The sequence below is a fragment of the Schistocerca cancellata genome, chromosome 1 (genome assembly GCF_023864275.1).
Source record: "Schistocerca cancellata isolate TAMUIC-IGC-003103 chromosome 1, iqSchCanc2.1, whole genome shotgun sequence".
Classification (NCBI taxonomy): domain Eukaryota; kingdom Metazoa; phylum Arthropoda; class Insecta; order Orthoptera; family Acrididae; genus Schistocerca; species Schistocerca cancellata.
In genome coordinates this window covers 902,105,920-902,133,026 of record NC_064626.1, presented here as the reverse complement: position 1 = coordinate 902,133,026, position 27,107 = coordinate 902,105,920, and the positions used below count along the sequence as shown (strand labels likewise).

The window sequence follows — 27,107 nt, the reverse complement described above, 5'->3', positions numbered from 1 at the left end:
TCGTTCAATAAGTAAAATATGGAGTTTCAGTCTTCGATCGCTATTCTTTATTTTCAATTACCGGTTTCGGGCTAGCTGCCCATCTTCAGATCATATGTTGTAGTTACAGAGTAACTTGTCCGTACAGAACACACTGTTCACTCGAGTGAACAGTGTGTTCTGTACGGAAAAGTTACTCTGTAACTACAACATATGATCTGAAGATGGGCAGCTAGCCCGAAACCGGTAATTGAAAATAAAGAATAGCGATCGAAGACTGAAACTCCATATTTTACTTAAGGTTTGTTTTGCCAGTGCTTTAGAAAAAGTATGTAATTTGTGTTTCAAGAAGATAGTCCTGCAGGTTTGCAGATTTTACCGAGGCTGTCTGTAGCTTTATTACCTGACAGTAGTTAACAGAGGCCATAATGCTTTATAAATACTATACAGTTTTCACTTCCAGTATCCGTAAGTAAGAGTTCTAAGACTGATGCTGAACTTGCTGAGATGCAGATAACAGTGTTTACCACATCTGTCATTCCAAAAATGTTCTCACGGTTTTAGAAAGTTATTACTTAGTTTGGTTGAATTAGACTCTTTCCAGGACTTAATTTGTTGAAAAAAGTGTTCACATTACCACTATGTGAGTGTTAGAAGTACAGCAGAATGATTAACTTTTGGTTGAAGCCTAATGTTGTTAGTTCAACAGCTGCAGTTTCAGAATGTTTATCTGCACTAATTGGCATCCAGTCTTCTTCAGATTTAAAATGTGTGCTGTTCCTGGCATAAATATGTGATTCCTCATCATTTAAGATAGTTCTGCACTAGCAATTTACACAGATAGTGATAGCACTATTTGCTGTATTTCAGTGTCTCTGCAATGGTGCTCTGTAATGCAAAGCTGTTCAAAGATAATTCAGGTGTGAGCTAGTGTGCTTTATTTTTAATAGATTGCATCTTTAATGAAGAATAGATAATTCTGGGAAAATTTATGCGGTGTTTGTCCTTATGATGCCCCCCCCTTTTTTTTTTCTTCTATGATATCTAGCGAGTGATGACTTGTGTGGTACATACTATCTTGTGGTTGAGAGGGGAGCCTGTTGTCATGATTTATCCTAAAAACGGCCTAGTCCTTATGTCCACAACAGAAATTTGACCATGTGTGACTCCTAATGGAATAATCCACATAGGAATGGAAAGGGGAGGTTGTGTGTGAAGAACAACTAATCGCGAGCATCCATGTGAGCTCTAATTTCTCTTATTTTAGTTGTGGTCATTTTGCAAGACACGTGATAGCAAGTAATATGTTGCCTGACGACTATTTGAAAGAACATCATTGGAATTTCAACAGTAAACCTCTCCATGGTTCACAACAAATCTGTTTTACATCTCTGTAAGTCTCTTGCGCTTACTAAACAACCTCTTGACAAAATGTACTACTCTTCATTTCATCTGTGTCTCTTCTGTTATTCCAATCTGATAAGTTTCACGCATTGATAAGCTGTATTCTAGAATTGGTTAAACAAGTGTATTGTAAGCCACTATTTTCTGGGATGTATTTTTTGAAAAAATTAGAAAAGAAAAAAGCTGTTTACCAGACAAGATCACATGAACCATTTCTTTATTTAAGACAATTTCTAAAGATTTTGCTGTCGTCTTCAGGTCTTAAAATTTTTGTTGTAAAACATGTTCATTTCGTGCTGAACCTCACGCACAAGGTGTTAAGTGGATAAAAATCAGCACATTATAATGCCAAGTGTAATAAATGAGCACATTATAATGTGCTAATTTTTATCCACATGACATCTTGTGCGTGAGGTTCAGTGTAACATGAACGTGTTATACAGCAAAAAATTTTCAGACCTGAAGATGACAACAAAGTTTGTTGAAACCGGTTGTCTTAAATAAAGAAATAGTTTATGTGATCATGGCTGTTGAATAGTCTTTTACAATCAAAACAGATAGATCACCTTTCAGTGCTCTCAAAATGAGAAAAATCAATTTAAAAAAAATCTCCCAACCAATCTCAGCCTGACATCTGCTTTTGCTACAACTGTGTCTCCATAGGTATTTTATGATTGTTTCCAGTTCCCGTGATTTATTATCAGTTGCATAATCATTCAGTAATGGATGTCTTCACCAATGAATATGCAGTACAATATGTTTATGTAGTTTCAGAGTCAACCACAAGTCCCTGCACCAAATATCAATACCATTCAATTTTTCCTGCATTTTGCTAGTCTTCTGCAACCTTCCTTTAGGTAAACAGCGTCATCTACGAACAGCCTTGTGGAGCTTCCGACATTACCCACTAGATTTCATTTATAGTAATGACCCTGTAAAATGGATGTGGGGTTTGCCTGAAATTACCATTACATCTCTTGATGTCATCCCATTAAGAACTATGTGCTGAGTTCTGTATGTAGCTAAGCCCTAAACAGTCACAGATCTAGTTCAATATTCAGATTATTATCTAAATTTAAAGCAATCGTGCTACTGGCTACACAAAGCTGATGTATTGCCAAACTGTCCGTCGCAGAGGGAAACTGTTATGCTTGACATTGGGCGTATTCTAGACATTAACTTCTAGTGTACTAAGTGGAACTTAGTCTTGGTACTTTTGTTCAAATATTTATCATGTTTACATAACATCTGACAACAGAATTTGAGTGCATCGAATTTTAGCATGCCGTAAATTGTTAACAAACATCCTGTGTTTTTAGAGTTTGCCACTAATCTTAAGTGTGAGTAATGAATATCCATGATTACTTACAAATTATTTTTGACAGCAACAAAAATCCATATTCCTGGTAAATTTTCCAAGAATATTTATTTTCTTATTGCTAATTAATTGAGTTCTGTGTGTATTTTATTTCAGTAAGTGCAGTAGGTAGATTTTGATAAATATTTGCAAAAATATATAATAAATGGTGTTAATTTATGATTTTTATATTTCAGGCTACTGAATCACAATCACTTGCAGCTCTTGAGGCTTTGATGAATGAATTTTTTGCTCCAGAGACTAGCAATGACAGGAAACGAGAAATTGAAACAGTGCTTCATGACTTCAGTAACCAGCAAGGAGCATGGAAACATTGCATTTATTTTATGTCACATTCCAGCAATCAGTATGTCTGCATGTACAGTCTGAATACTATTGAAGTGAGTAATAGATTTGGTCATTTACATACTGCAAATAATTATTAAGTACAGTTTGCACGATAGACATCTGGTACGCATCTGTTTGTAAAATATGCTGTATTCAAAGATGTATTACTTCCATCTGTCAAGTGTAATACTAATCTTTGTATCTGAAATGTAATGTTGCCTATAGAAGTTTCTGATACAGCTGAGAATGTTAGTACTAAATGCCCAATTACTTCTTATGCATCATGTTTAAAGACTCAATATGTGATTTTGTTTTCTGTGCTCTTTCAGTTAACAAGGACAAAACTATGTAATGTTAACAATGACTGTAATTTCTGCATAGCCTATGCAGCTTAAGCTACTGCACCTTGTGTGATGCTCCCTTGGAAAAAAAATTTTTTTTTTTTTGTTGTACATTTCACTATTACATATTTGTGATGGAGGAATTCATAAATAGGATTACAGTATATAATGAGTATGTATGCAGGATGAAAAATGATAAGCTACGTGATTTAATGTAAACTATATAAAAGCAGAGATTATATTAGTGACGTGCCCTGGCTTCGCACAGGTAGCACTAATTAACTACTTCCAGATAACTTGTCCGGCATGGCAGTAATAAATTATATACACAAATCTTTTTTGTAAGTCAGTGTATCTGTTAGTGAAAATAGTTTCAAAATCCCTACAATACACCCTGAGATTGGCCTTCATATACCAGTAGAAAAGTATGCCAGGGAACTTTAATTTATAATATGTATAGATACTGAGCTAGCCAGTGCATGGCAAAAGTTGCTTATTACCTATATAATGGCTGTAGAATTTCAAGAACAGAATGGTGAATTATTGAAGTAGGGAACTCTTCACACTGGAGATAAAAAGGACATGGTTAAAAAAAAAAATACTTCTTGGGAGTGCAAACATACAGGCAATAATTTTCAGAGTGTCAAATGGCTGGTACTTCTACTCAGGAGGTACACCTCCCAGTGATGTCCATAGAAATGGAAAGCAATACCCCTAGTGCTCAGAAAAAACATGTTCCTTTGTCAGTGAGGAGAGAGGAATAGAGGGATTCATTGTGTGATGATGGAAGGTGAGAGGGGCTGTGACAGTTTACTTAGTTTCTAGGTTAGCATTCAGTACAATGAATTGATGGATAAAGCAGCCTTGAACTCGTCCACAAAAGGTGCCATTGAACTGTGTGAAGTCCCTCTTCATGCAGTGACCTCAGAGTTAAGGTGCAAAAGTATGAGTCATTGGAGTATGAATGACTAGAAGTCAGGGATTGGGAAAACAGATTGGTTGTGGTGTAGGTACTTCAAGCCTCTTGAGGTGAGACAAAGTGCTTCTTATTGTCCTTCAGATTAGACATCGATCTTTGATGCAAGGGCTCATGCACCAGTGAGAATGTTGTCTTGGGGACATTTCAGTAAAAGTCATCCAGCTTGGGGATTTTGAATTTCATAATTGGGTGCGTGGCCAGCCTATTTTAGTTGACAATGTACTGTCCTGTTTATTCTCCCAGTTTGTAAGTAATGATGAGAAGGAACAATTAGCTCGATCATCACACCAAATTTAATCAATTAGCATTTTCATTGTAGACGTCCCAAGACATTTTATACACTTCTTTTGTGCTTTAAAATTTTAGCTTGTTGCTAATATATTTTTATTGCTCTTCAATTATTTTAATTTTATATGACTACCTACTAACTTGTTGAGGTGCTGATGAGTGTGGCATGACCCACTCACATTAATGCCACCAGTGACATGAACTTCAAGAAAGAATTAGTAAATTGTACCCCCAAAGTTCTTTCACTGTTGAGATGAGAAATTTAGAAGACTGAAGTGTCACTACATACCAGTTTGAGAGATAAATTGGGTTGGTGCATTGGTTTGTAGAGTTTCTCCACAAGTTTAATAAACACAACAGTTACCCATAACAGAGACTATTGTCATCAATAATATATTCTCCTTCAATATTTACAACAGTCTGTCAACATAGGGATAACTTCCTGATTCCACAACTGTAGAAATCATACAATTTTGAGGTGAAGAACACATTGAGCCATGTTCGGATCACGTTTTCATCTGAAAAGGAAGCTCTTTGAAGGTTGTTAGATAGAGAGAGGAAAAGGTGAGAATTTGGGATGGCAGAGTCAGGTGACTGAGGTTGTTGGAGAATGACTTCCCATTTCAACTTCTGTACAGTGCTTTTTGTCAGTCTCGTAGATTGCGGACAGATGCTATTGTCACAGAAGAAGCTGAGTAGCTCCGTGGTGTAGTGGTTGTGTTACTAAACTGTTGCATGGAGGATTGTGAGTTCAAAACTCACCTGGACTGTACAATTTTAATATCTATATTCGGTTCGAGTACATTCTAGAAGTATCCACAAATGTCAAGAATCATTCTACTGGAATGTTCTACATTGTATGTGTTCTAGCCGGAGGCAGTTCGCTCTGCGCTCTTGTAAGTGCAAGTGCTAAATAAACCTTCATTAAGTGAAGTTAGTGTTCACCATTCATCTAATTACACCTTTTTCTACATGACACCATCATTGAGTAGCATCAGTTTACACAGTTTAGTGGTTGTTGTTCATGGATTACTTCTGCAAGACATCTCAGTTGTTGACAATAAATATCAGCAATGATGTTTACACCTCAAGGAAGCATTTAGTAGTGTGCCACAGTATGTTCAACCAGATGCATAACATTATCTTTTGTGGATGCACACAGGGTTTAATATGGGGAGTTGTTATTTTGTTTGGAGTCAACCATTCCTTTGTTTTCCTTATGTTAGCATAAGGACACCGCTTCCAATCACCAGTAACGATACAGGATAGGGACGGTTGGTGGTGGTGTTATGCTGGGGAAGCAGAGATTTTTGTGACTTTGGCTTAGAGCATGCAGTATCCATACACCCGATTCATTTATTTATTATTTTTAACCTTCCCCATTGCACTCAAATGATGTGCGATGGTAGAATGATCACAATTCATCACATTTGCCAGTTCTTGAGTACACTGACGTGGATCATTGTGGATTAATGAGTTTAAGCGATCTTCATCAAACCCCAAAGGTCTTCCTGAATGTGAAGCATCACTAATGTCAAGACCGTCCTTCTTAAAACAAGAAAACCACTTTCTTGCTGTGCATTGTCCAGTGAAATTATCCGCTTACATGGTGCTAATGTTTCTGGCTGCCTCTGCTGCAGTCGCCCTCTGTTAACTCAAACAGAAGAATATGTCAGAAATTTTCACATTTCTTTACTTCACGCTACATTTTCTAGCATCCACACTCCACTCACTATCTCCAAATGACAAAATGACAATATGTAAACTCAAATAGCAACAATGAACTACAAATAAAAAATGGCAATCTATAAATAAACCCAAAGCAACTGAAATACCTACATACAAAACAAAAACTACACAAACTGATGAACCAGTCTAACATATCAGTCAAAAGTATACCGAGAAAGCCTTTACCTGCTTTATTTAAAATAGTATTCACTACAGTTGTATAAACAGTTTTGTTTTTCATTTAATACTGGTTTTATCTGAAAACACACTGCAGTTCACTGGACTAAACAAAGGAACTAAACATCATAATTTGGTACAGTTATCTCATATTTTTCAGAATGATACTGGAAAGTCCTATGGTGAATGTGTTTTTTGTTAGTATGTTAGGACATTTTCTGAAAACGTAGTGATTATTTCAGTCTCTCTCTCTCTCTCTCTCTCTCTCTCTCTCTCTCTCTCTCTCTGTGTGTGTGTATGTGTGTGTGTGTGTGTGTGTGTGTGTGTGTGTGTGTGTGTTTTGTGGTGAATGGTTACCATTAATCCTTCTGTGGTTCAGGTTTCTTAATTTTTCTTGTAGTTTGTTGGTTCGTGTTGGTTCCTGTTGCAAAATATGGTTCATTTTCTTAAATAATGTATGTTTTTTAAATTAAATAATTGATTAAATTTAGTAACTGTCAGCATATTAATTTTTGTGCTTGTGCTTTTTGTGTTCACAGAAATTAATTACAAAGCAGTGGCTTGGTCTAATGTGGGATGAACGTGCTCAAATAAAGTCAATGCTTTACCAGTTCGCTTTGGAACACCATAATACAGTACCAAATTTCATTCGAAATAAACTAGTCAAGTTAGTTGTGGACATTGCTCGGCTTGACTGGCCTCACTTCTATCCAGATTTTTTCACCAATATTTTACAAGTAAGTTGTGAAACAAATAGCAAAAGCTATGCGATACAATCAGATGGCATGATTTTGTTACTATTATTACAATGGTTTGTTTAATTTTCAATGTTTGAATAATGGTGAAAATTTTTCTAAGTAGTGTTGAAATGAGTAGCATTGATGACAATGTAGAGGAAAACCATGTTGTTAACATTCGCTGTAAGTGCAACAATTAATATGGGGCTGTTAACAACATAAAACACTGACATACCTGTTGTAATGTAATAACCCTGCCAGTGGGATGTTATCCTAGCGCTTCACTTCCAGCTTCTTTTAAATACACCAACCACTTCTGTGCTGCTTGTCCCCTCTAATCCTGTCCTTTTCCCCTCTCTTGGGGAGGTGTCTCGTGCCTTCATGGGCTCTTGAAGCTCATTTGCATTAGTTTGCTTGTAGAAATATTCTCTCTTGTATTGCCACTTTCCCTGCGCCGCCACTTTCCCTGCGCCGCCACTTTCCCTGCGCCGCCACTTTCCCTGCGCCGCCACTTTCCCTGCGCCGCCACTTTCCCTGCGCCGCCACTTTCCCTGCGCCGCCACTTTCCCTGCGCCGCCACTTTCCCTGCGCCGCCACTTTCCCTGTGCCACCACTTTCCCTGTTCTGCTCTCTTTTTCCTTTGCTGTGGCATTTGAAGCCATCCTTTCTTTCTTCCTTTCCTTCTTATTTTTTTTTCTCTTACCTGTGTGTGCCTTACAACCACCCATGCATTTGACGCATAGCAGGAGACTGGGTAACTGGTAATTCCCAGCCTCAGGTTGGCATGTAGGGCCCGCACGTACCCCCTAGTACAAGCCAGGCCCAGCGAGGGGTGATTCCCTGAGCTCGGGAGGTGTGCCAAAGGTGAGGACAATCACCTAAGGCGGGGGCTCCCCTTTGGAGGGGCCCTGCTGAAAGGAGCACGTCATCGGAGACACTGGCAATCATGGGGAATTTATTGCCAATGACTGATTTTCCTTCTCTTTCTCCGAGTGTTTCACATAAAAGAAAGTGGAATGAGGCTCCTGCCTCAGTGTCTCTTCCTGTTGCGCCTCGATATCTAGTCGTCTTATGTTTAGACAAAAACCAGACTTTTGCTACTTTAAACCCCTTTGTTACACAGAAAGGCGTGGATGGCATCGCTGGCCCTGTGAAGTCATGCTCCTGTCTCCGCAATGGAACTCTGCTTTTGGAAATTGATAGTGCTCTCCAGGCCCAGAAACTACTCGAGGCCCAACTCCTCCACAAATACGCTATAAAAGTGGAGGTTCACAGGATACTTAACTCGTCCCACGGTGTTATCTACACCGTGCTGTTGGATGGTTTGACGGAGGACAAAATAACTAATTATCTATAGAATCAAGGTGTTACTGCTGTTCATAGAGTTATGAAGAAGGAAGCTGCCAATTTGGTGCCCACTCGCACATTGTTCCTGACTTTCGATCGGTTAATGCTTTCTATGAATACCTTTTCCTGTTCCCCGGAAACTGTTGGTGAGCCGTAAACCGAATGTTCCTTCATCTGGAAGCAACAGCACTGTGTTAGCCTCTCTCCATCCCACGAAAAACATGGCTACGCAAACTTGTGACTTACAGTTCAGTTCAATGGTGGCAAAGTCACCTCGCCTTCAAACTGACACTCCGTCTCCTGCTTCATGGACTGTAGATTCTGCTACCCGTTCTTCGCCCTCACCAGTGAAGACGGTTTCAACGCAGTCTGCGAACCGTCAAATCAAAAAGGATTATTCCCGGGAAGATTTATTGCGTACCTCAAGTTTGCAGCCATCTGGCTCTTCAGCCAATCGCCAAAAGTCAAAACGGTTATCCAAAGGCAGACAGTCTTCCCCCTCTCCAACTCGTCATCCCTCTTCGACTTGTCGGTCCTTTTCAACTGACTGACAACGGGGAAGCTCCGTTGATCCCACTGAGTTGATGGACAAAGATCCTCCCTCAATAGCTCGCCCTAAGCGGTCGTCAAGGTGATTGTTTCTTCTTCGTTCTCCGGTGTTCCTAAATTTTATGGCCCTTTTACAATGAAATATCCGTGGCCTTCAGTCTAACAGGGCAGACCTCCAGCTGCTCCTGCGATCGCGGTGTCCGCTTGTAGCCTGTCTCCAAGAAACCAAACTATATCCTCAAGACTATTTTGCTCTTTCCCATTTTACTTCGCTGTGGATGGACCTTCCCCCTATGGCGGGGATTCCTGCTCATGGTGGGGGTCATGTTGCTTCTATGAGATGATGTTCGTCATCGTCCTATCCCCTTGCACACCCACCTACAAGCAGTTACTGCCCGTGTTTTCCATCCTGAATTTACTTTTTCCCTCTGCACCATTTATATCCTTTCGTCTTCTGCTGTCACTAGGGTGGACCTGATGCAGCTTGTTGCTCAGCTTTCTCCGCCCTTTTTGCTCCTCGGTGACACCAGTGCCCATCATCCTCTTTGGGGCTTGCCTGTCGCCTGCCCGAGAGGTTCTCTTTTGGCGGATCTTCTTAATCATCTTAATCTTGTGTGCCTTAACACCGGCGAAGCCACATTTCTCTCTGATTCCACACACACATTCCCACTTAGACCTCTCGATTTGCTTTGCCCAGCTCGCTCGACATCTCGAGTGTTGTGCTCTTTCTGATAGGTACTCGAGTGACCACTTCCCTTGTGTGACTCGCCTGTACAATCATACCCCGCCACAGTGGCCCACTCGTTGGAAATTCTCACTTGCTGACTGGAGGCTTTATTCCTCCTTGGCAGTCTTTGACAAACAGCCGTATCCCAGCTGTGATGACCAGGTTGAGCACCTCGTGGATGTTATTCTCTCGGTTGCCAAATACTGTATCCCTCGTACTTCTACTTCTCCCCGTCGGGTCCTGGTCCCTTGGTAGACTGGAGTACGGCAATGCGATTCGTGCCCATTGACGTGCGCTTCATGTCTTTAACCGTCATCCTACGTTAACAAACTGCATTCGCTACAAGCAACTACGCGCGCAGTGCCATCGCACTAATAAGGAAAGCAAGAAAGCATGCTGAATTTCCTTCATCAGCTCGTTCAACATTTTTACTCTGCCCTCTTTCGTTTGGGGTGGCCTGCGCCAGCTTTCCGGGACTACCGCCCACTCCCCGATCCCTGGTCTGTCTGTGGCGGGAAACGTCATAGTAGACCCTGTCATGGTTTCCAACGCTTTGGGCCTGTACTTTGCAGAGGTTTCAAGCTCCACCCACTACCCTCCTACCTTCCTTCCTTGGAAACAGGCGGAGGCGGCTCGTGATATCTTTTTTCTCTCTTTGAATTGAGACTGCTCCAATACTCCTTTTACTATGAGGGAGCTCGAATGTGCTCTCTCCTCATCCAGGTCTTCTGCTCCTGGGCCCTATACCTTCCATGTCCTCATGCTGCAGAATCTTCCTCCTGAGGGAAAATGCTTTCTCCTCAATACCTACAACCATATTTGGATGGATGGTGTATTTCCCACGCTTTGACGTGAAGTTATTATTGTTCCCCTACCTAAGTGTGGTAAAGATAAATCTCTTCCTTCCATCTATTGTATTCCCCTTACCAGCAGTGTTTGTAAGGTGATGGAACGCATGATCAATGGTCGATTAGTGTGGTGGCTGGAGTCACACCATCTTCTCACTAATGCTCAGTATGGGTTCCGAAAGCACCGCTCAGCGGTTGATCATATTGTCACCCTGTCGACGTTCATCATGAATAATTTTTAATTTTCTGCAGAAGCGACAAACAGTGGCCCTATTCTTTGATTTGGAGACAGCCTATGATACCTGTTGGCGGACAGGCATTCTACGTACTGTGCACACATGAGGCCTTCGTGGTCGTCTTCCCACTTTCATATGGGAATTTTTAACAGACTGAGTTTTTCAGGTACGTGTGGGTTCCTCCTTATCCCTCACCTTTTCACAGGAGAACAGGGTGCCTCAGGGCTCCATACTGCGTGTCGTCCTCTTCGCCGTAGCCATCAACCCAATTATGGACTGCCTTCCAGCTGGCATATCCGACTCTCTTTTCATTGACGACTTTGCTATTTATTGCAGCTCCCAGTGGACATGTCTCCTGCAACACTGCCTTCAGCGTTGTCTGGACCATCTCTATTTGTGAAGTGCCACAAATGGTTTCCACATTTCTGCTACCAAATCTGTTTGTGTCAACTTCTGGCAATACAAGGCAGTTTCTTCCACTGTCCTTGCAACTGGGCCAAAATGCTCTCCCGTTCATGGATGCAACGAAGTTCTTAGAGCTTATGTTCGATAGGAAACTCAGTTGGTCTCCCCACATGTCTTACCTGGCTGCACGCTGCACCCAGTCCCTCAGTGTCCTTCATGTATGGAGTGGTACCTCTTGGGGAGCTGACCGGACTATCCTCCTCCACCTCTATTGATCTCTTGTCTGCTCAAAGTCAGATTATGGATGCATTGTCTACTTTTCTGCACCGCAGTCTATCTTACGCCGTCTAAATACAGTACACCATTTGGGGATCCATCTCACCACTGGTGCCTTCCATACTAGCCCACTTGAGAGTCTCTACGCAGAAGCCGGTGAACTACCACTGTCATACCGGCGCAACATCCAATCAGTAGGTATGCATGTCAGCTTTCTTCCATGCCAGCCCACGCAACCTTTGACCGTTTTTTGATGACGTTCTTGACCATCAATACGAGATGTACGTTTCTTCTCTGCAGCCTCCCGGTTTCCGCTTTGGTCACCTGCTTCAGCAGCTGCAGTTCATACTTCCTGCCACTTTCCAAATGGGTGAGAGCCCTTCACCACCTTGGATTCAGGCACAGGTTTGTGTTCATTTTGACCTCAGCTCATTCCCAAAGGATTCAACTCCTGAACTGACCTATCGCTGCAAATTTCTCGAACTTTGCTCACAACTTGCCGATAGCGTATTTTTGTACACTGATGGTTCCAAGTCCACCCACAGTGTTGGCTGTGCTTTTGTCATCAGGGATGATAAATTTCAATACCGGCTTCTCGCCCAGTGCACAATTTTTACTGCAGAGCTTTTTGCCCTCTATCAGGCTGTTCACTACGTCAGGAGGCACCAGCTCACTTGCTGTGTGATATGCTCCGACTCCCTCAGTGCCCTTTAGAGTCTGGATGATCCAGATCCAATCCACCCCATCGTTCAATGGATCTAGGATTGCCTCCATTTGTTCCCGGATGGGGGAGCCCAAGTGATGTTCATGTAGGTTCCTGGCCATTTTGGTGTGCCTAGGAATGACACTGCTGATGCTGCAACCAAGGCCGCAGTCCATCTCGGTCGGCCCGCCTCTTACTCTGTTCCCTTGCAAGATATTTGTACTTTTCTCTATTGGCGTATCACATCACTTTGGCATGACCATTGGTGCTCCCTTCATGGGAACAAACTCAGAGAAGTCAAACCTCTCCCAACAGCCTGGTCGACTTCCTCCTGGCCGCCTTGCTGTGAGGAAATAATGTTAGCTCAGTTGAGAATAGGGCATGCCACTTTAGTCACTGCCACTTGTTGAGTGGTGACCTTGCACCAAGCTGTCCTTTATGTAGCCAGCCATTAACAGTCAGACATTTCCTGATCCTTTGCCCCTATTTTAGCAACTTACGTCTTGGGGTCGGGCTGCCACCCGCTTTGACGGACATTTTAGTGGATGATGTGCGAGCTGTGACTCGCGTATTAAGTTTTTTAAAAAGCAGTAATATGACAAAAGAGATTTGATTTCTACCTGGTGACTCCGGTGTCTTGTCGCCATCTTTTAGATACTCTTCCATAATGTCTTGACTTTTTATATTTGTTTTTTCTTCCTTTCTGTATTTGACCTCGAAACGGTTTTTACCCTCGCAATCCCAGCATTCTATGGTTCTATACTGGGCGCTTATGACCTTAGATGTTTTGCGAAGTGTGTTAGCTCATTAACAGTATGTTAAACACTAATCTTCTGTTTCTAGCTCGTTTATCATGTGATTAACAGCTCTTATCATCTCTTGCCAGTGTCTAAATATCACTACCCTTCTTTGTGTCTAAAGTTGTCTTTTAACTTGTTGACAAGTTGCTGCTCCATCTCATCACCCCACCCCTTTCTGAAAATACCATCTTCTTATTTCCATCTGTAATGTAAGAAAAATTTTAAGTTCTCAATATTAGGCAGGGCCTCACTGATGTGGACTAGTGATATGACAATTGGCATGGTAGATACACAGTAGTAGCTTGGCATGCACTGTGTCTTCTTCATATGGTGAAGGTGTTCTAACTTGAGTCAATTTAATTAATGACTTATGTAAAGTAATCAAAGCTACATCCGTCTCTGTAGTAAGTTTTTCAGTAGAACTTCTATTTTTCACAGGAAAAATTAAAAGCACTGTTTTTGGATACACATGTGTTCTCTGCTATGCAAATTTTATCATTCATTTTTGAGGAAACTAAAAGAGTTTGGTTCTTTCTTACCTTACTGCCTGATATTGCAACTTTATAAAGAACTGGCTCTCTTTTCGATATTGCTTATAGTTATTTTGCCATTTCAAAATTAAGTAAGCACTGTACATATTTCAAAAAGTTTGTTATGATAAGTGTAGTTGTCAGCCAGTTTACATTTGGTGCATTTTAGATACATTGCTGAGTATGAAATGTAGCTAACACATCGAAATTGTTTTTAACCTGGGAGGAGAGCCGTATCTCTTTCCAGTCCCGAGTAAATAAGTGATAAATTCTGGCATTTGGCCATGGCAAGCTATAACGCACCACTCTCCATGCTGTGACTGCATGCTATATGGAGTTCTGGCTTATGTTTCTCCTTCATATGTGCTTTATGAAATCAGTTATAGTTGCATTTTAAGTTCACATTGCACTAAGAGTTATTTTCGTTGTAAAACTGGATACAATCACAGGCCCAGCGGCAGAATTAACTAGCTAACTTACTGTGTGTGTGTGTGTGTGTGTGTGTGTGTGCGCGTGTGTGTTATTTTTCTTGTCTACACTAACACTTTCATTCAGAAACATTCAGTAACTGTTTTTGTTGTAATGTTGTCAACCGAATGGTTTTTGCTTCAACGAGCAATGAATGTGAAAATATATATTTGCTGTTGATTTGTGGTAATTGAATCTTATATATGGTAACTGAATCTTGGCTATTGGTGTAACTAAAGCATATCGTGTTTAGGGTGTCATGAACTAGAAGACACATTTATTGAGAAAGAATTTGGCTTTGCCACAAACTTTGATCAAGTAGAAGAAATCTGTCAGCTGTAAGAAACAGAGATGCAATTGGCAATCATTTTGTAAGTGAAACTGACAACAAACCGTGGCAAGACAGCAAAATCTGAGATCTTGCATACAGCAGAATATGAGCTGTCATATGCATTTCCCTTTACATGCACAATTCCATAAATTTCATTGTTCCATCTTGAGTGTTATTTTTGGTAGTTGTGTGTGTAAATTTGTGTGTAAATTATTCTGAAGCACAATAAAACAAAGTAATCTGCTGCTGCTGCTTACTCTTCCTCATACTGCCCACTGAATTTGATTTGCTTAATGTCGTATTTATGTTGATGCAAATATCACTATTTACAATAACATAATTGTCCAAGGTGATTCATATGATGCAAAGGAATCAATGCTGTTATTGCTGCTTGGCCGTGAAACAGACTTGTGATCACTGTCACCTGTCGCAACTTGTAAGCAACTATAATGCATGCTGCCACCAGATGCTTTATTCTTATGGCTCATTCACTTAATTTGTTGTGTATGTTTATAGTAAAATAATTAACAAACCACATATTTGCATGTACACTAACAGTGAGTGTATTAGACAGGTTTCTGGGTACCTTATAAATGAGTGTGTGTGTGTTTCTGTTCTTAAATCTACATCTACATCTGCACAGATACCATCAGACGGGGTGATTTCGGTTGGTTTTGTTGTTATTTTGATTGTAACTTTCGTATATATTGTTAGATTAAATTGATTGTTATGGAAGTGGTAGGGTATATGTGTAACGAATAAAATATCGCAGAACCAGAAAGTGTATGTGTAGGTATATTTATCTGAGGCAGTCAAATAAAGTGTCCGAAGTCACCCCATGGATTGGGGTGATTTCGGACACATGTGTTTTTTAAATCTCTGTCCAAAGTTACATTATATAGAGGGCGAATTGGGACAGTTACTGTCTTTTTTTTTTTAAATTCTACATGCTTGTTATTTGATTTTAAGGTAGCCCTTTGTTATGAATAAGTGATATGGAATGATAGAATGAATTTTATGTATTGCAGATAAGTTTTTATTTTGCAATAGATTTTCCAGCTTTGCCTTGATATTTGAGAAAAACATCTTAATAGTCTCTTTGTCACTTCTGCACGAGCTTGTTTAATATTTTCGTTTAAGCAAACTGAAAGATCTTCTGACTGTCGTTTGAGGAATAAATGCACCCATTCTTCTCCTGGCAAATTATTATGAAATTTCTTCTCTTTTCAGCCAGATTTATCAAGGTAGCCTTTAACTAAATATTTAATATCCAATTTAGTGAAGGGAATTCCCCAATGTGCAGCCCTCAAGATACCTTGTTTCAACATTTCTTTTTCTTCTTTATTTAGCACTGGCTGTCCTCCCATTTCTTTCGGATGTGCTTTCTGCATTTTATTTTGTATGGTTGATTTAGGTATACCATACAAATCACGCACTTTTCTGTACGATAATTTACCACTCTGAATTTCACGAACAGCTTTATCTAAAAGTTCCTGGTCATAATTACACCACACTGTAGGACCTCTCCTGCTCTTATAAGTTCTTGGCATTGTCCAAAATCACCCCACACAGTACCAGTTTTACAAAAACTGTCAATATTTTATAACCTTGCATGAGAAACTCGACAAACTTGTACAGAAATTGTCTCAATACTGTTAGCTACTGAGCACGCCAACAATTACGGTTACAATAACTTCCCGCTCAGCGCAACAATAGAAAGTTTCCACTTGACAATAATGCATGGATTTTTAACACTGAGACTGTTCGTCAATTATTCTCCTAGGAAACCAATTGATGCAAAATAAAAGTTATGGAAAGCGATAAATGCAATCTTGCGCTTAAAATAACTGGCGCATGGACGTTAAAATATATAACTCTTTGTTTCTACGCAGTGGCAAAGAGCAAATAAGCCGTACTGTCCGAATTTGCCCCGGTGTCCGAAATCACCCTGTTTGACGGTACTCCACAAGCCACCATACAGTGCGTGGCGGCGAGTACCCTGTACCACTGCTTGTCATTTCCCTTCGTCTTCCACTCATAAATAGAGCGAGGGAAAAAAAACTGTGTGTATGTCTCTGTATGAGCCCTAATTTCTCGTATCTTATCTTTGTGGTCCTTACACACAATATATGTCGGCAGCAGCAAAATCGTCCAACAGTCAGCTTCAAATGCCTGTTCTCTAAATTTTGTCAATAGTTGTAAGAAGTCATTGTGGTCAAGTAGTTAGCATTCGTGTGTTGCATCCGGGTTGTAGCATTTCAAATCCCGCTACCACTTACGTTTTAATGTATATTTTTTTCATCGTTGGTCACATTATTTAGTTTATATGATGTTTGAGAGGTAATATAATGAGAAAAAAAAGAGTGCATTTTCATGAAGTTGTAGTGAATTTTATCTTTTATTTGAATGTTTACTATTTGTAATTAAATTTTCAAGGATGAGGGACAGCCTTGGAAAACCGAAGTCAAACTTCGATCAATAATTATGCGAATGAAGTTATTCGCGATCTGTTATATAGTAAGTGACAATGTGGCGGACCTGAAAAGTAATGTACAATTACTCGTAAGATATGCTCTCGACATCACACATTCCAGGATGGAAAACGTAAATTGAAACTTCATACAAATGCACTTTTTTTCATAATTTTATCTCCTAAATGTCATATAAACTAAATAATGTCACCAGTGACAAAAAACAAGTAGAATTATTATTAAAGTTTGAGTGGAAGTCGAACAATCACCTCCCACACGCTAGTCTTACAAAGCTCAAACGCTTATCACCATCAACTTTAATGTACCTATGCACAGGTACATCAGTTACGTAATAGACATGTGAAACTTCTCTTGCAGTTTCCTTGGAATTGCTAGAGTAGTGCACCTCACTACTTGCACATTACCTTATTTGAATGGCCTACTAAAGGCATACAAAGTTTGAAGTAAATCTGTGATCCCAACAGTGTGGCCTCCCCCTTTAAATTAAACTAACCTCCCATTAAAATTTATTACAAACTCCCATATACAAAACCTGCACCAGTAATTATCACTCAGTAGGAAATCATATAAATTCTCACCAGAGTTCATCATTTAATAAATTAAATCTGTAGAATATAATAAATTTTGTTCCACAAAATTTTCGTCCTTTTTTTTGTTGTTGAATAACCACAAGCAGTTACTTATACAATATCGTTAAGTTGAACTTTTTAGGGATTGATATCGTTACGTTTGCTTCGAATAGTGAATGACTCTTTAAGGACGTTCTGTTTGCTCTGACATTGAACTACTATTAGAATTACCATTTCTGGTGGATTCTCCTCTCTGAGCAAATTCCAGCCAGCCAAACTGGCATTGATGAGTAGCAGGGAAAAATAATGTTTCTCTGCAAATGGTACAAAGACCATGACAATCACCAATAAATTAGTACTTCTCTACAGCAAGGAAAGAAATAATTATTCCTTGCACAGAGGACACAGAGCTCTAAGACCACGGTACACATTTTTAGACTCTCCACGAGTCCCCACTCCTTCACACTTTGTCAATATACACCACATAGGTGCTCATCCCTTAAAGGGCATAGAAAACTGGTTTCTTTACCACACTAGTAATTAATACTAAGACTCCTCATGAGTTTTCAGATTATTTAATCCATCACAGCACATATCTAATAAAAGCTGCCCCCTAAGCAGAGCACAAAAGGTACTCGGACCACTTCACATTTACATTCATTCTCCCATGTGGTTGTTATCTGTGAAACATTCTAAAAAATAGATTCTTAAATCATTGCAGTTCCAAATGTTTATCCCTCTCGCCTCCCTCTCTGCTCCATCCACATGACTAACCATGTTTTGAAGATTCTGGAGATACTTCGGTACCCAAAATTGTGAAATGGCACATTGGACACTTTGGAAGGATTTTCATACTAATTGTCACGTTCTGTCTGTATTGTCAGTAATATTTAATGTCAGTATTGGTGTGTCACATCATGTAATAATTCTAGGCTCTATTGGTGTGTCAGCTACACAATTTGTGGTGTTTGTCTCTCATTTCTCCCTGACCGTGAGGAAGTGGACCGTCTTGGTTCATTGCCGCAAAATTCCAAAGTTTTGTGCTTTTGTTAAACATAAAATATTATCCACAATTGTAGAAACTTCTCTCATCACAGCACTAAGCATAATTTTTAAAGTAATAATGCCTCCTATGGAGCACGCACTTCTTATGGCCAAAATGTAGATCATCGGATTGTTTGCATACTTCGCGTATAACATAACCAAAGCTGAAACGAGCATTAATGTCTGTACACTATGCAGTAACACTCTTTATTTTGATCATTACTTAATGAGATAACAACGTCTAATAGTGCAGGTGTAGTTACTGTTCCCTGTAAGTTCTACTAAATCTAAATGCTCATTTATATCATTTACAAGTTTCAAAATAACAGAAATTCCTGGATGGAGCAGTACATAAAATAAGGGAAAGGAAATTCCTGGATGGAGCAGTATTTAAAAGAAGGGAAAGGCAACCACTCACTTGTAACAGAGTGGTGCATGGATCATAGTAACACATAACAGAAAACAAAGTTCTCATAGCTTTTAAGCATTATCTCTTTTTTCCAGCTATAGTATACACATTTGCACACACACAAACACCCAATTGCACACTCCCATGGCTGTGGCAAGTCTCAAATTTATCATCTGTGTTGGATAGTTCCCTGTACTTGAAAAACTTATGTTGAATTCTGCTTTTAATTCTGTTTTTATGTTTGAAATCACCTGCATAATTTCTCCTAAAGGTACATATCTGTATATGAAAGCCATTATGTCAATCTCATAATGATAAAGACACAATATTGGTATTGAAACTTTACTAAGACATCGCTAACAGTAAATGATGTATTTTTCTTCTGTGTATATCATTTGCTAGTGAACAAAATTCCATCAACCCATTTTATTTCAAAATTGAACTTTGATAGACAAATTGGCTTTGTAATTGGGTATTCACTTAATCAATTCACTGTATTAACTGTTAAAGTTAACTGCAGTTAAGAAAACACTTCACAGTATATTCGGTCCTAAAGGGACAGAACCTCTGGATTTTAACAAAGCATGTTGGGATGTTGTACATGAGACACCGACTGCGCCTGTTGCCTGCTTTTGTCTCACAGCCTTGGCTGCAGTTGCTGTGTGTGGTCTGTGTTGTTCCATCGCTTGTTGATGCTCATTTGACTGCTTACTGCACCACCTGGCTGTGTTGTATAGAAACAGCTTGCAGTAAGATGTAGGTTGTCAACCGATGTTAATTTAGTGGAACCCAGCTACTGCAATCTGTTGTCATTTCGTTCTTGAACTATTCTTGTCATAGACTTAGCTTACTCCCAGTGAAGATTTAGTGCATATGAATCTTCTGTGATTACTTTGAACATACGTGTCTTGGTTAAATTTTGCTTGAGAAACCTTATTAATTTCTTTCAATGTGCTGAAAATCTTCATTACATTTAATATTTGGTTTCAAAAATATTGGATAATGTTTAAAGGCATATTTATTTTCTTGATGATTGTTCAGACACAGCTTGTTTACTCATGTTACCTAGAAAAATAATTTCTTGTCTTCTTTGAGATAATAATAAGTATTTAAACATTGTCTTCAGTTGAGATATGCAATATTAGATTAATTATCGATGTAGTATATGAACATTTATATCACTTGGATATAAATTCTTCTTTGGCGTAAATGTTCACCTGCTTAGCTGAGCGGTAACGTGTTTGCCTACCATGCAGCGGGCCCATGTTCGATTACCAGCCAGGTTGGGGATTTTCTCCGCTTGTGGACTGGCTGTTGTTTTTTCCTTATTCTCCTATCATCATCATCATCATCACCACCACCGACATACAAGTTGCCCAGTGTTTCTTCAACCGAAATAATACTTTCAACCCAGCGGCCCAACTTTCCCGGTTGGGGACCTTTCTTACTTTGCCTGGCGGTGTTCACTGTTGTTGTTGTTGTTGTTGTTGTTGTGGTCTTCAGTCCTGAGACTGGTTTGATGCAGCTCTCCATGCTACTCTGTCCTGTGCAAGCTTCTTCATCTCCCAGTACCTACTGCAGTCTACATCCTTCTGAATCTGTTTAGTGTATTCATCTCTTGGTCTCCCTCTACGATTTTTACCCTCCACGCTGCCCTCCAATACCAAATTGGTGATCCCTTGATGCCTCAGAACATGTCCTACAAACCGATCCCTTCTTCTAGTTAAGTTGTGCCACAAACTTCTCTTCCCCCTAATCCTATTCAGTACTTCCTCATTAGTTATGTGATCTACCCATCTAATCTTGGTATTGTATGACAGTTTTTTATATATGTAATGATGTAGTCTCTTACCAGTAATTCACATACTCATGTTTCATGTAGAAATAGTGAAATATTCTTTAATAGTGAATGGCATATCCATAAATAATGTATTCTCCAAGAAATCTCGCAGTAGGATCAAAATCCAGGTGAAAATAATATTTTACTCTTTTTATAAATTTCTTCTTCTTCTTCTTCTTCTTCTTTAGTTTGTAAATCCAACTTCTTTGCAATAGATTCATATTTCACCCCAGGATCACTGTGTGAGAAGGTTCCGGGTAGCAAATTCATAAAAAAATATTCTCTATGCAGTGTTGATCTCAAAGTATTAATTATTCTTCCATGCTTTAGGAGTAAGTGTAGCGGGATTATATCTTTGTTTATGTTCATTGCATGAATGTTTACGCTCATGACTTCTGTGGACCTCTGTGTAACACTGAAACAAATTAACTGCTTCTCATTTGATTCTAGTTTTTTTAAGACACCTTCTTCCTTGGAGACACTCATTGCTCCTGTCCTGAGGAGCCCCATTAGCAGCCGTGCAGTGTTGGAAATTCCATGATGTGCTAGGGACATAACGGCATCTACTGGCAAATTCTAACTGCTCTCACCATCTAAGGAGTATCTCAAACAAAATAATAATACAACACAAACAAATATTGGTACTAACATATGACAGTATATGCAAACATTCAGACCTGTGAGCTATTTTAAGCATATTCTTTAACAGAACGTTAATAAATAACACTTTCACTAATCTTGTATAAGATCATAAGCGTACATAAAACCTCTCACCTATGAACCTTTAGGGAAAAAATCCTGAATTTAACTTCATAAAAATTGTATACCTTCACAATTTGCTGATACCAACTTAATAATTCTGAAAGGAAGCAGCTGATTATTACTAGTAATATGGAATCTACCAGATACAGTTTGGCTTCACTGGAAAATGAATCAGGGTTAAAGATCCTGTTAAATCTACATTTTATAATTCCAATCCATAGTTTTCTTATTTTTTTGAGTGCAAATAGAGTAATTTTATCAGCTGATGTTATAAGTTGTTTCAATGAAGCATTGTTTGGATGTGCACACCTGCTACTGGAACCAAAAATCTTTGCCAGAAGACAACTGCAAATTTCATTATTTTTCTGCACTTGAAGCTTTTCCTCTCACAAAACATATAATGAGATTAAATGATGGAAAATCTAGGATGGAATGTAACAATACCAGAGAAGGAAAGTTACTTCTCACCATATAGTGGAGATGCTGAGTCGCGATAGGCACAACAAAAAGATTCACACAGTTATAGCTTTTGGCCATTGAGGCCTTCATCAGCAGTAGACACACATACACACACGCGCACGCACGCGCTCACACACACACACACACACACACACACACACACACACACACACACACGCACTCACACTAATGCTCACGCATCTTGCACACATGTCTGCATTCTCAGAGAACTGAAACCACACTGTGAGCAGCAGAACCAGTGCATGATGGGAGTGGCAACTGGGTGGGGGTAAGGAGGAGGCTGGGGCGGGGAGAGGGAGGGATAGTATGGTGGGAGTCGCGGACAGAGTCGCGGACAGTGAAGTGTTGAAGTTTAGACGGAGGGCAGGAGAGAAGGTGCGGAGGGGGGAGGGGGTAAGTAGCGGAAAAGAGATAAATTAAAAGACTGGGTGTAGTGAAGAAATGACAGCTGTGTAGTGCTGGACAGGGAGGGGGCTGGATGGGTGAGGACAGTGACTAACGAAGGTTGAGGCCAGGAGGGTTACAGGAATGTAGGATGTATTGCAGGGAAAGTTCCCACCTGTGCAATTCAGAAAAGCTGGTGTTGGTGGGAAGGATCCATATGGCAAAAGTCATTGAGATGAGCGATATCATGTTTGGCAGCATGTTCAGCAACAGGGAGGTCCACTTGTTTTTTGACCACAGTTTGTCAGTGGTCATTCATGCGGACAGACAGCTTGTTGGTTGTCATGCCTACATAGAATGCAGCACAGTGGTTGCAGCTTAGCTAGTAAATCTCACGACTGGTTTCACAGGTAGCCCTGCCTTTGATGGGATATGTGATGATAGTGACCGGACTGGAGTAGGTGGTGGCAGGAGGATGTATGGGACAGGTCTTGCAACTAGGTCTATTACAGGGTTATGAGCCATGAGGTAAGGGATTGGGAGCAGGGGCTGTGTAAAGATGAACGAGTATATTGTATAGGTTCGGTGGATGGCGGAATACCACGGTAGGAGGGGTGGGAAGGATAGTGGGCAGGACATTTCTCATTTCAGGACATGACGAGAGGTAATTAAAACCCTGGCAGAGAATGTAATTTAGTTGCTCCAATCCTGGATGGTACTGAGTTATGAGGGGAATGCTCCTCTGTGGCCGGACTGTGGGACTTTGGGAGGTGGTGGGAGACTGGAAAGATAAGGCACGGGAAATTTGTTTTTGTACAAGGATGGGAAGGTTTCAGTGAGACCCTCGGTATATTTTGGAGGGACTGCTTGTTACTGCAGATGCAATCACCACGGGTGGCTAGACTGTACAGAAGGGACTTCTTGGTAGGGAATGGGTGGCAGTTGTCGAAGTGGAGGTATTGCTGGTGGTTAGTAGGCTTGATATGGACAGAGGTACTGATGTAGCCTTCTCTTAGGTGGAGGTCAACATCTAGGAAGGTGGCTTGTTGGTTTGAGTAGGATCAGGTGAAGCAAATTGGGGAGAAGTTGTTGAGGTTCTGGAGGAATGTAAATAAGGTGTTCTCACCTTCAATCCAGATAGCAAAGATGTCATCAATAAATCTGAACCAGGTGAGGGGTTTAGGATTCTGGGTTTTTAGGAAGGATTCCTCCTGATGGCCCATGAATAGGTTAGCATAGGATGGTGCCATGCGGGTGCCCATAGCCGTACCATGGATTTGTTTGTAGATAATGCCTTCAAAAGAGAAGTAATTGTGGGTGAGGATATAGTTGGTCGTGGAGACTAGGAAGGAGGTTGTTGGTTTGGAATCCATAGGACGCCTGGAAAGGTAGTGTTCTATAGCAGTAAGGCCATGGACATTAGGAATGTTAGCATACGGGGAGGTGGCATCAATAGTGACGAGCAGGGCACCATGTGGTAAAGGGGCAGGAACTGTGGAGAGTCGGTCGAGGAAAGGGTCCTCACCCATCCAGCCCCCTCCCTGTTCCCATTCTTGCACTACACAGCTGTCATTTCACTGCCACACCCAGTCTTTTTATTTCTCTCTCTATTCTGCTGCTTACCCCCCCCCCCCCCGCCCCCTCTCCCCCCCCTCCACACCTTCTCTCCTGCCATCCATCTAAACTGCAACACTTCACTGTCCGCCTCTCCCATCATACTATCCCTCCCCCTCCCTGCCCCAGACTCCCACCCAGTCGCCACTCCCATCATGCACTGGTGCTGCTGCTCGCAGTGTGGTTTCAGTTCTCTGAGACTGCAGACGTTTGTGCAAGTTGTGTGTGTGTGTGTGTGTGTGTGTGTGTGTGTGTGTGTGTGTGTGTGTGTGTGTGTGTCTACTGCTGATGAAGGCCCTAATGGCCGAAAGCTATAATTGTGTGAATCTTTTTGTTGTGCCTATCGCAACTCGGCATCTGCGCTATATGATGAGTAGCAACTTTCCTTTTCTGGTATTGTTATATAATGAGAGTATATCCTCATGGACAGTTAATTAATAAAGACATATTTAATTACAGATTTTGCATGGGAGGGTGTGTTGACTGTTCTTTTGTCATGTTTGTGTCAAAGATACTATTGTTGGATACTTCAGAAAATTGTGACATGAATAAAATTGATGTGATAATCAAGCTGTTTGTGTGTTTTATAACTTTATATGAGTTCATGATGGTGTATATTCTAAGCATTTGTGTAGCCTAGTGTGGACCACCTTATTGAGAACTCACAATCAAAAGCCAGAAAACCAGCAGTGATCTACAAACAATGCTATGGAACTGAGTAATCCATTCTGTACTTTTTTTAGCCCAAGGGGTAGCATTCTCTTTGCAGAACAAAGCACGTATCTATCAACATACCAAAAGAATCTGTCATTATGTTAGATCCAGCAAATCATTAAAAATATTTGCAGATGTGATTTATAGAAAACCTCCTTATGCAAAACTTTAGTTTTTATATCCATTCTCTCCCACAAACAAATTAAATGAATTCCAATTGTTGTATTTCTTTCATATTTCACTAGCAATCCTCTCCCACACTTTATTTTGATCATATATGTTAACTGTGTTAATAACTGCTGTGATTGTAAATACAGGGATATTTTTCCCCAGACAAACACATTTAATATTGAACTCTGGGTTGTTTCTCATTGTCTTTGGTACAGACACAATTGCACAACCAAAGCAGAAACATTCGTAAACTGCAAGTAACACAGATGTGACACATGGAAAAAAGTTGAGCATGCCGCATTCATCTGGCAGTGCCAGAGCATGCCATACAAGTCAGTTACATTGCATCAGTCCAGTAAATGCTGCAGTGTTAGACTGTGTGTGTTCCATCTGAAGTTACAAGCTGGATGCACGCCTTGTGCCCCACAATTGCTACGTCGCTCCAGTTGGTGCCCAACCTTAGAAATATATAACACTACTTTCTACTGACTATATTACATTTTTTAGTAGTTTTAAATCTTTGTCACAGCTATCAAAAAGGTAAATTTCACACATTGCAAAAAGCTGGCAGGCAATACATTGTGAAAGGTGTGTACATTAATGATATCCTTTTCACTGCAACAGTAGGACCCTTCCAATTGTACAGACTAATTCATCCTTTGATCAGCTGAAAGATTATGCATGTGAGAATTTACAGGACATAGTGCCACCCAAAATTAATTCCATCTCCATCTTGTGTAGATGTAAGATATGAGTAGACGATGTGCGTTTGTTGCACACAGTTTTTTGGACATCACAATGTCCATTATGAGGAGCACAATGGACTCGACAGTGATGAGCTTGTGGAGGAAGTGCAATAGTGTATGTGGAAAGCTATTGCTCTGTGATTATGTAACTTGGCAATCATTTCCAGCAGAAATCATAATCCTTTTTGCACAAAATAGTAACAATGCACTATTCTTATGGAAACTGTATTTAAATCAACTGTCAAGAAGCTTGACACTTGGATACAATACTGAATGCATGGTAGCAGCAATGGGCTTTATGTAGTGGTGTCATAATAATTATAATTAGTTCTTAGACAGGATTGTTGCAGGCACTGGAATGTGGGTTGCTAACTTTATCAAGGAAATCAAACTCAAAAAGATGCTTTGACATTATAATTAGTATCTGTGTAACACGAAATACAAGCAAGCTATTTCAGAGTAGATAGTGCCTGGCTGTTCGGAACAAGAGGTTCAGGATACTTAGTTGAAATATAGTGTTGATCTGCAAAATGGTTTCAAAATGTGACTCAGCATATCACACATTTTCTAAAGGAGTTGTGCAATGGCACATATGTTGTATAGCACATATCGTAGTCCCAATAATTATCATTTTTTCGTACATACAAAAACTTTTTGGCCAACAGTATTTTGATGGTGACTAAGAAGGGCAGACACTGTCAATAATGTTTCCAGTTTTAGTTGAGAGCACAAAATTTGTGAAAGTTTATCCCACAGTGAAAAGTATCCAGGTGAATATTGTTGTGTGTGTTTCACTAAATGTCTCCAGATAACTATGTTTTCTTTTTGCTAAACCTTTCCTTATCCTGTTGTTAAATTTCAAGTAACATGCATGACTAAATAAAATTTCTGTTGTTAGCTGATCCAGAATCCAGAAACAACAGTTCTTGGTCTAGTCTTTCTGCAAACAGCATCAGAGGAACTAGTTTGCCCATGGGAAGATCTAAGCATTTCACGTAAGGAAGAGCTTCGGCGCTTGTTGCTGGCACACATTCCCCAGGTTTTCTCCATTCTCACAAGTACGTTAATTCAGCATTTAATTATTTATACTTGTACCATGTTAAGAGTAGCTGGGAGCACTTGTTGATGGATTTCATTATGGAATTTGAAAACAGTGGCACACACATCACTGGAGATTCCATTAAAATGAACCTAATAAAAGATGTCAAATCTGAAGAGGCAAATGGGAATGAACACTGAATAGAGGATTATTTTTTATGTATGAGGCCACTTTAGTCAGTAACCAAATGGCTTTTTCACTGTGTGTCTTGTTGGGATACGTAAA

The 27,107-nt window shown here is 40.0% G+C and overlaps 1 protein-coding gene across 2 annotated transcripts in view; it reads left to right on the top strand.

Annotated features, from left to right (window-relative positions):
* The window catches only part of LOC126190902 (exportin-6-B), a 348,598-nt gene that overhangs the window by 49,492 nt on the left and 271,999 nt on the right, over window positions 1–27,107 (top strand). For both annotated transcript variants that reach the window (XM_049931537.1, XM_049931530.1), the window contains exons 2-4: window positions 2,938–3,141; window positions 7,141–7,338; window positions 26,682–26,841. In XM_049931537.1, the coding sequence (XP_049787494.1) occupies window positions 2,938–3,141; window positions 7,141–7,338; window positions 26,682–26,841 (562 nt within the window). The remainder of the gene's footprint in view (window positions 1–2,937; window positions 3,142–7,140; window positions 7,339–26,681; window positions 26,842–27,107) is intronic.